Genomic DNA, 9,621 nt, shown 5'->3' with positions numbered 1-9,621 from the left:
TTTTGTCTTGTATATGGAATATATACTACCAAAAAAATAGTTAAATTTCTTCAACCATATGCTTAAGTTGCACAGTTTTTTTATGCCATAAAACTTCGCCCATACACATCTATAAATAGACTCAATCATCTTTAAGCCAATCCATCCATCTTACTTTCTATCATTTTTCTTTCTTTCCCACCCAAGAAAGAAAGCTATAGTCCTTCCTCCTGAAACAATGGAAGTCTGGAGCTTCAAGTTATTACCTTTATTGGGATTGCTAGGTTATGTCATCTACTGGTTTTTTGGGATGGTCGAAGTCTATTGGTTGAAGCCAAAGAGACTTGAGAAAATTCTCAGGGAACAAGGGTTCAAAGGGAATCCCTATAGGCTATTGCGAGGAGACCAGCATGAAAATGATAAATTACTCAAGGAAACTTTGTCCAAGCCTATTCAGCTTGGTGACAGGTTGTCGAAGCCTGTGCAATAATAAAACCTGCTCAAACTAAAAGTAATTTCTGTAAATAGTGGTGAGCAGGGTCGAATCCACAGGGATTGGGAGTAATTATTTCTTTTCAAGTTCACAGTGACAAGGGGGGTGTTTTTGTGCAGAAGGTGACAATCCAAGAAGTTCAACTAAAATCTAAAAAACTACTAAAAATTAAATAAAAAATTACTAAAATCAAATGAGTGATAATTAAGGATCTAGCCAAGGAATAACTTCAGCAATGGTTCATCTAATTGATCATCGATAAGCAAAGGCAATTCCAATTATTTACTGATAAATAGGTTATAACTGCCAAACAAGCGATGACAGTCAACCCCACCTTACTGTGTCGGTGATCAAGGTACGCCCGTTAATCACTGCTCTAATTAAGAAATAATCCTAGGTACGCCCGTAAGATTTAATTTCCCAATTGCCTTACGTATTAAAGGAGCCCTATTCTAACCAAATAACGCACTACCAGGGTTATTTTAGATTAGCTCGCGTATCCCCCTGGCACGAATCTAATCGTGCCAGTTGTCACTATTTCAGGACAATTAAACAATTACGGATTTAATGCCCTAATTGGCAATAGGTTACCAAATCAATTAATTATCCGGATCCAAGACAATCAATTAATTAAATAACCATAAACATAGCAATCAGGAAATATGCGGATACCAATAAATAAAAGGAAAAGATTGAATTAAAACGATCTCACAATTTTTAGGCGAGTCAGAGCCTTCGTTGCTCCTTGACTAGGATTGGAAAATTAGCTCATAATTGATGAACTAAATTCACGGGAAATTGAAAAGAAACCAGCGGCCATGTCCGTTGAAATTCGGCAAAATCCAATTCGTCTCAATATATCGAATGAACAGAAAAGCTACAAAAGTTCATAGTTTTCACTTCGTCTCAAGCTAAAGAAGAAAATTCAAAGGAAGCAATTCTCCAATGCTCTTGCCATGCGCAGGATTCAAAAGAAAAGGAAAAAAAAAGGAAAAGTCAAAGCTCAAAGCTAACAAAATGCCTCCTCCTCCCAGCCGTAAGTTTTTTTCTAAAGCTAAAAGTAGGTCCAAGGGAAAGGTCAAGCCTTTCCGCTAAGCTACAGACGGAAGACCAAGAACCCGCCAGCCCCCGAACTTCCTTCCTCTCTTTCTTTTTAACTGCGGCGCACATCAACAGGACCAAGCCCTCCAAGCTGTCCTTCCCTCGCGGAATTTACCAAAATAGGCGTAATATCTTCATTTCCAAAAATACCCTTTGGACAAGCTCTATCATCTGAATCCCTTTTCTGTCAAATTGGCACCTGTTATCATATTTTCGTTCTACTCCTTGAAATAAATGCAATTTACGAAAAGTGAGTAGAATCTACTAATTAATCCACATCCGGTCAGATAATAGGGGAAATTAATAATAAAATAAGTAATATAATTGCTACCTATCAATTCCCCCCACACCTAAATCATGCTTGCCCTCAAGCATAAGAAAAGGGTACAGACACCAAAATTTGATGACGGTCATTGCTCTATCTACCAAATTGCCAAGATATCCAGAAAAACCATATATCGAGCACTAGTGATTAAAATCCAAGAAGCATCCCTCCCGGTTAGCCCCTAGACTGCAAATTCCTTCAATTTCCAGGTTAACTACTCTAAGAAAAGGGAATGGCACACAACATTTATCAGCTAATGGTCCAAATATTCACACAAGTCTCCATATTAAGTCCATAAACCGGCAAGCCTTCCCATCATTTATTCTCTTTTTTTTTCATTTTTTTTTTTCGTTTCCTGTGTTTTTCTCTTTTTTTGTTTTTTTTTCAAAGCAATAATAATTAACACAAAAAGACTTAGTCTTTAGCCGTTGGGGCCTTTTGACGCGAACTCCAACATTTTTAGATGAAGGAGCCCGGTTACTCAGCTCCTACCGCTATACGACCACATACTCATAGAAAGCACCACCTTTTGACGCGAGAATCGACACTTTTAGGTGCAGATTCCCGGTTACTCAGTAGTAACTTAATAGCGGAGTACAGTCAAGCTTATTCACAGCCAAACAATGCACAAACGCAAAAGAACAACACTAACAACTAAGCATAGGAGCAGCTCGCCTCATTATTGCCAAACATGGAGAACTGGAGTCAATATTGGACCAGTTCACATTAAAAACACCAACAGTCATTCCCTATGCCTAGAAAAGTTAACAAAGAAATCAAAAGAGTCAAGCAGTCCGATATTCACCAAGGAGATGTCTTGGACCCAACCACATTAACCCGATACATACTTATTTTAAAAACTTGGCAAAAGTAGAATTAGAATCAATAAGCCAACATCCAAAATTTTTTCTCTTTTCTTTTTCTCTTTTTTTTGTTTGTTTCTCTTTTTTCATTTGCAGGAGAGATAAGCACCAAGAAGAAAGAAAGAAAATGAGCAACTAGAAATAAAACTAAAAACTAAAGAAAACTAAAAACACTAGCATCCCATTAGACCCCCCCACACCTATAGGACACATTGTCCTCAATGTGACAAATAACCAACAAAAGTGGGTGAAAGGTCAGCAACACTTCCCTGAAATCCGGTCAAAGAGGTGGGCGAGGCGGAGCTGGAGGAGGAAAGCCCGTATGATGCAGAAATTGCGCCAAATTCTGTGCTATGCCAGCTACATTGAGGTCGACGTTGAGCATTCGAGCCTCCAAATTCTGAACCTGCTCCCGGAGTTGCTGCCATTCATTGGTCCCAGGTGGTGGAGGTGGCAGACCTTAGCGTATCTCTGCCGATCGGCGGGTCTGGTAAATGTTAAGTGCCCCCCAAAGTGAGCAGGTGTATCTACCTGAGCACCCCTACCCCTACCCAAACGGGTTCGAACACTAGAAGAGGAGGGTAGGTTGGTAGGGGAGTTGACAGGAATAGAGGCTTGTGGAGGGGGTTGAGACTGAGAGGTCCTAGACCTAGAGGAGGATTTTGGTCTCACCATTTCACCCAGAGTCAGCTGGAACAACAAGATATAGAATTTCCCACGCCCAGTGCAACCAGCAATTACCGATGGAATCAACCAGCAAATGGACAACAGAGTTACCCACAAATTTATACCAATTTACCAACAAAGCAACAATGGTACTCAATAACCACAGGATGCCCAACTATTAACCACAACTAGCAACTGGCAAAGGTTATTTAATAAGCAAGGAGGTTATCCAAGTCACTCAGTAATCAAGCAAACGTTGTCCATCCAAAAATTCCAACAAGCAGCCCAATTAATGAAACAGCTATAAAAGATCAGAACAGATGCTACCTATGGTCCCCAATCCAGCAGTCACAGCAGAGTATACAATTCCAAACTTACAAAGTAAGTCAAGCGACACAGGATTTCAGCTCAATATGCAATATCCGAAGTAACTGAAGCAAAAACCCCACAAAACCTCAACAATTCCTCCAACAAAGCAAGCAAAATAGACCTCAACAGGGTAACATACGACTGCAGTATTTAAGCTCACCCCAAAATTTCAACAAGTGGCTCCAGATGGCCAGTCAATTGCACAATTACACCCAACCCACAGGAATTAGCAATTCTAAGCAAAAACAATCTAACCAGTACCACTGGTGGAAATCGCACACGGCCAAAATACCAACTCTTGATGAACCCAGATAGCATTAATCAATTTAGGAGAAATTGGGGAGCAAGCTTCAAATACCTCCGCCAATATCTTGGCAGTCGGCGGACAGGGCAGAGGGGTCAAAGCTCCACGCAAGTGAAGTGCTCGCCGCTGGTTGGGTCGCCTTGCGCAGAAGAGCTGGCTGGCAGCGATTGCGGCGGCGGTCCAAGGGCTGGTTGTCGCGTGCGGCTACGGTGGCGTCTGAAGTGGGTGTGCCGCGGCTGGGCAAGGGGAAACCAGACAGCGGCGGTGTGGGAAGCTGTCTGTCGCGGGCCTGCGCGCGAGCTAGTGGCGCCCGGCTTTGGGCAAGAGGCCGCGACGCTGGAGAGAGGGCTGGTGGGTCGGCGGCGGAGGCTGGTGACGACTGGTGGAGCTCGATGCGAGAGGGACAGCGGCGGCGGAACGCGAGAGGGACAGCGGCGGCGTAACGCGCGATGGGAGAGGGAATTTCAGCCGTAGAGCAGATCTGGTGGCGGAGGAGGTGCGCCAGTGGGCGGCGGATAGGGGGTCTTCGGTCGACAGAGAAGAAAAAGAAACAGGGGAGAAGAAAGAAAGAAAAGAGAAAGAAGAAGAAAGAAAGAAAGAAAGAAAAAGAAAGAAAAAGAAAAGAAAAGAAAAGAAGGAGAAAAAAAAATAGAAATTGTTTTGTTTCATTTTTCTCTTCTCCAGGCTCCATTTAAGTCATGGTGATGATGATTTTTTTTTTTTTTGAAAATTATTTCATTATCAGTATAACTAGTATATATATATATTATATTTTTTTTTCTTTTTTTCAACTTTTTTTTTTTTTTAAAAATCCTTACCTTTCCCGCGAACGTGACGCGGGCACGTCAAGAGAGCAAGAGAGCTCCCAGAAGTTTCTGGTCGTAAGCTTCCTGCACATCACCACGCGGGCGCGTCATGAGGGCAAGAGAGCTCCCAGAAGTTTCTGATCGTGAGCTTCATGCACATCACCACGCGGGAGCGTCATGACTGAAGGGCACCTATAAATCAGCAAAAACGAAAACTGAAACCCAAAATCAGTCGAATTCAAGGAGAAACATCTAAACTACCACACGAAAATAAAACAAACAATTAAAAGGAACAATTGGGTTGCCTCCCAAGGAGCGCCTTTCTTTAATGTCTTTGGCTAGACATTGAACACCACTCTTCAATCTGGGTGTAACTCAATTTTCCTGGAAATCGGTGGCCCTCCCCCAGGATCCAAATAGCCTTTGAGTGCAGCCTTCTTTCTTAATTTTCTACTCCTTTTCACCTCATACAGTGCTTTCATCCCCTTATACTTGTTCTCAGTAAGTTTGAATTTATCCCTACAAGCAAACTCAGAAAATTCTTGCACAGAGGGATTAATAGCATGAATAGCAAACACAGGGTGAGAGTTAACAGGATGTTTCATTGTATCGAAAATATTAAAGTGGACTAGTTCTCCATCAAATTCCATGGACAATGTACCCTTATTAACGTCAATTTTTGTCTGTGCTGTGCTAAAAAAGGGTCTACCTAGTAGCAAAGGTGAGGGGTCAGGGGAATGATCATCATCCATGTCAAGTACATAAAAGTCAGCCGGGAATATCAATTCATTAACTTTAACCAGCACATCCTCGACCAACCCATCAGGGTATGCATTTGTTCGGTCAGCTAATTGAATTATTATCTCGGTTTCTTTTAATGGACCGAGATTCAGAGAAGCATACATAGATTTTGGCATTACGTTGATCGATGCTCCTAAATCCAGCAAGGTATTTCTAATCAGAGTATTACCTATCTTGCATGGGACAGTAAACCTACCTGGATCCCCACACTTTGGTGGTAGCTTTCTTTGGAGAACTGCTGACACATTCTCCCCAACAATAACTCTTTCATCTCCCCTCAGCCTCTTTCGATTGACACATAGGTCCCTCAGAAATTTTGCATACTTCGGCACTTGCTTGATGGCGTCTAGTAGGGGGATATTGATCTCTACCTTGCGAAACACCTCCAGGATCTCTTTCTCCTTGTCCTGCTTCTTCGATTTTTCCAACCTGCAAGGAAATTGAGGGGGATTAGTTTTAACTGTAATTACTGGGTCTGGAAGTACCTTAGATCTGCACCATTGCTGTCCTCCCTCTCAAGTTCATTTTCGATCTTTTTCTCATCCTTATCCTTAGGGATCATAGGTTCAGGCCCCTGAATTTCCTTCCCGCTCCTTAAAGTCATTGCGCTTACGTTCTTCAGGTTCAGTTCAGGTTGGGATGGCAATCTTCCATTTACTTGGGACTCCAAACGGTTGATTGTTGTGGCCATTTGACTTATCTGATTCCTTATATCCTGCATTTCGGAGTCCGTCCTTTCCTGATTTTGCATAATGGTTGCCTCCGTCCTTTGCTGATTTTGCGCCATGGTTGTCATCATTTGTTTCATCATCTCCTCCAAAGATGGACCAGAGCTTGGGGGCGGAGGTGGTCGGGGTTGGTATTGCTGCTGGTACCCTGGTGGCTTATTTGGCACAAAATTAGACTGCCTATTCGGTGTAAAGTTAGGTTGTCTATTCCCTCCATAACTGAGGTTGGGATGATCTTTCCACCCTGGGTTGTAGGTGCTTGAGTAAGGGTCGTACTGCTTCCTTGGCGCGGGAGCGTGGTCAGCCATGTTCACCTGTTCTGCAGTTTCTTCCTGAATCATTGGGCACATGTCTGCAGAGTGACCTATACCAGTGCAAATCCCGCATACCCTGGCTTATGATGCATTTCTCACAGCCAGTTGCCTAACAAACGCGGTCAACTCAGTTAGCTGCTGCTGCATAGAGGGTGTCTCTACCTCATTCACCTTACGTATTGGGACATCCTCTCTTGTACCGAATTATTGTGAATTCTCTGCCATCCCCTCTATTAACTCCCGTGCTTCCTGAGGGGTTTTGTTCACCAGTGCCCCTCCACTTGCAGCATCAATGATGCTCCTGTCTCTAAAAAGGAGCCCCTCATAAAAATACTAAATGAGCAACTGCTCACTTATCTGATGCTGGGGACACTTGTGCAACAAGAAGTTGAACCGTTCCCAATACTCATAGAGCGACTCCCCTGGATGCTGCTTGATCCCACAAATTTCTTTTCTTAGACTTGCAGCCCTGGACGAAGGAAAATATTTATCCAAAAAATTTTTCTTCAATTGGTCCCACGTAGTGATGCTACCTGGTGACAGGTAGTACAACCAGTCCTTTGCAGAATCCTTCAAGGAAAAGGGGAATGCCCTCATTTTTATCTGCTCTTCTGTAATCCCCGGGGGCTTCATACTGTTGCACACGACATCAAATTCCTGCAGATGCTTATACGGCGCTTCACCTGGTAAACCATAAAAAGAGGGTAAAAGCTGAATCAGACCAGATTTTAGTTCAAATGGAGTGTTATCATTTAAGGTGGGGAAGGTAATGCATAGAGGCTGCTGATTTAAATTAGGGGCAGCCAACTCCCTTAATGTTCGTGCATTAGCCATGGTTCCTTCCTCCTGGTCAGAGTCACTTGAAGTGTCACCAAACGAATCTGTTGGGTCTGTCGCGCCCCACTTTTTGAGATGGTGTGAAAGTGTGTATGATGTGTATGTGAACGTGTGCAAAAATGAAAATAAAAGGCCGTGGGTCTTGAAAATGCGACGATTTGGCCAAATAAAGTTCAAAAAGGGTTTTTGAATGAAAAATGGAGTCGCCACTTGGTATAGAGTTAGGGTGTACCAAGTCACCCAAAAAATGATTTTTTGGAAAGCAAAGTAAACAAACCCCTTTTTAAGATCTTTTAGGTCTACGTAACCAAAGCGAGGGATCGGGGGTCACATTTGATAAGGGAGAAGGCAAAGGCAAAGCCTAAGGCACTCCCTTACCCTAGCCAAAGCTAGTTGCGTGACTTAACCCTTCTTTTCCTAATTCTTCTACCCAAAATATGCGTTGCATGTTGGATATGACTAATGGATATGAAAAAGAAATGCGATCCTAAATCTAAAATGTCTCTTACGAGGCTTTTTGGTCCCAACCACATGAGTTGTGGTGGCCAATAAGGAAAGTCCTCATAGAGGTCGCGAGTGATGCAAATGAAGGCTCCAATATGAGTGCAAGTGTGAAAATATAAGAGAACGTGCATGTGTGCAAATATAAGACAAGTGCATGTGTGCAAATTGGGAAAATAGAGGTGTCTGTCTGCAAATGGATGAAAATATGATAGTAGATACATATAAGTGCAATTGGGTGCAATTTGTGAGGTAGAATACCAAGTGACAAGAAGAAAAATGTGTGATCATGGCATTTGTATTGAGAAGGATATAAGTAGTAAGAAAATGTGGATAAGAAATGAAAAAGTGATATGGTAAAATGGAGGTGCATGAACCTAGAGGAATGCATCAAGTCGGGTACGGGAATGATTCCTAATTTCACGACTTTAATTTTCCCTTTGATTAGAAGGAAGAACTAGCGTGCTAAGGCTATTTTGTAGCCACACTCGCTCGTTTCCCTTATCGAAAGGGAACTCTCAAGCAAATGTACCCTATAACTAGCATGAAGATGCAAAAACCTAAAATGAAGGGGAAAGGGTTGGAAGGGCATGCCAAATGCTAAAAAAGCTAAGAAAAATGCATGAAATGTAGTAAAATATGCAAGTGTGAACTAGCGAGGGAAATCCCTAAGGGTCTAGCGTTGGACTAGCCCATATCTATGAATTCCTACTAGCGTTGGACTAGTGGAAAACGGGACAATGAGCCACAACTAGCGTTGGACTAGTGTGGTGACGTGCATTCATCCATCATATTCATCTATGACTATAGAACGCAAGTAGACATGCTAATCACATATAAACACATAGCACATAACACTTAGCATGCTCGACTAGATGCAAGAGTCTAATAAAGCAAATTAACACGTAGCAACAAAGGCAAGCAATCAAGCTAATGAACCTATTACATTTGCTAACTAAAACAAAAGGGAAGGGGAAAATTGGACCAAAAATGCTCTTCAAGCCCTATCTATTACAAGCCAAGAGGTGTACACATACCCCATAAAGAATAACTTGATAAAAGCAAAAGTAAATGAAATAAATGAAAGGAATTAAGGTAAGGCAAGGAAAGCAAAGTAGACATGCAATTCTCACTTAGCACGTTGGATCACATAGGAGAGACAAAAAATGGATAAAAGAAATTATACCTCCCCGTTTATGATGTAATAAAGTAAACAAGGCTCAACTCGGGCGAGAGTCACCAAAGAAAGGGATAACTTGGGCTGAATTGCTGGGGCCGAAGCATGAGTTTCTGCTGCGCTTTCGTTCGAAGCCGAAACTGGTGCAGCAGAGGTAGAGCAGCTCTTTCGCGGCCAGATTTGGCGAGCTTCCAGTTGTTTTTCGTTCAAGATGTCTCAACAGAAATTGCTCCTTCCGCTTTGTAGATCGAGCAAAAATTGATGGCTTCACGAATGATACTGAGTCGGGGAAGAAAAGTTCCGTGATAGTAGGCTGAAAGGTCAGCCTCGTAGTGGGTTTCGCAGAGGAGTTCCCTG

The 9,621-nt window shown here is 42.5% G+C and overlaps 1 protein-coding gene across 1 annotated transcript in view; it reads left to right on the top strand.

Moving 5' to 3' along the window:
- Nucleotides 1–217: 217 nt before the first annotated feature.
- LOC113764472 (cytochrome P450 CYP72A219-like) overlaps nt 218–9,621 on the top strand; it is a 28,925-nt gene continuing 19,521 nt past the window's right edge. The window contains exons 1-2 of the mRNA XM_027308384.1: nt 218–440; nt 592–594. Of these exons, the coding sequence (XP_027164185.1) occupies nt 218–440; nt 592–594 (226 nt within the window). The remainder of the gene's footprint in view (nt 441–591; nt 595–9,621) is intronic.

The sequence above is a fragment of the Coffea eugenioides genome, chromosome 3 (genome assembly GCF_003713205.1).
Source record: "Coffea eugenioides isolate CCC68of chromosome 3, Ceug_1.0, whole genome shotgun sequence".
Lineage (NCBI taxonomy): Eukaryota > Viridiplantae > Streptophyta > Magnoliopsida > Gentianales > Rubiaceae > Coffea > Coffea eugenioides.
This window is presented reverse-complemented; position numbering and strand designations above follow the sequence as displayed.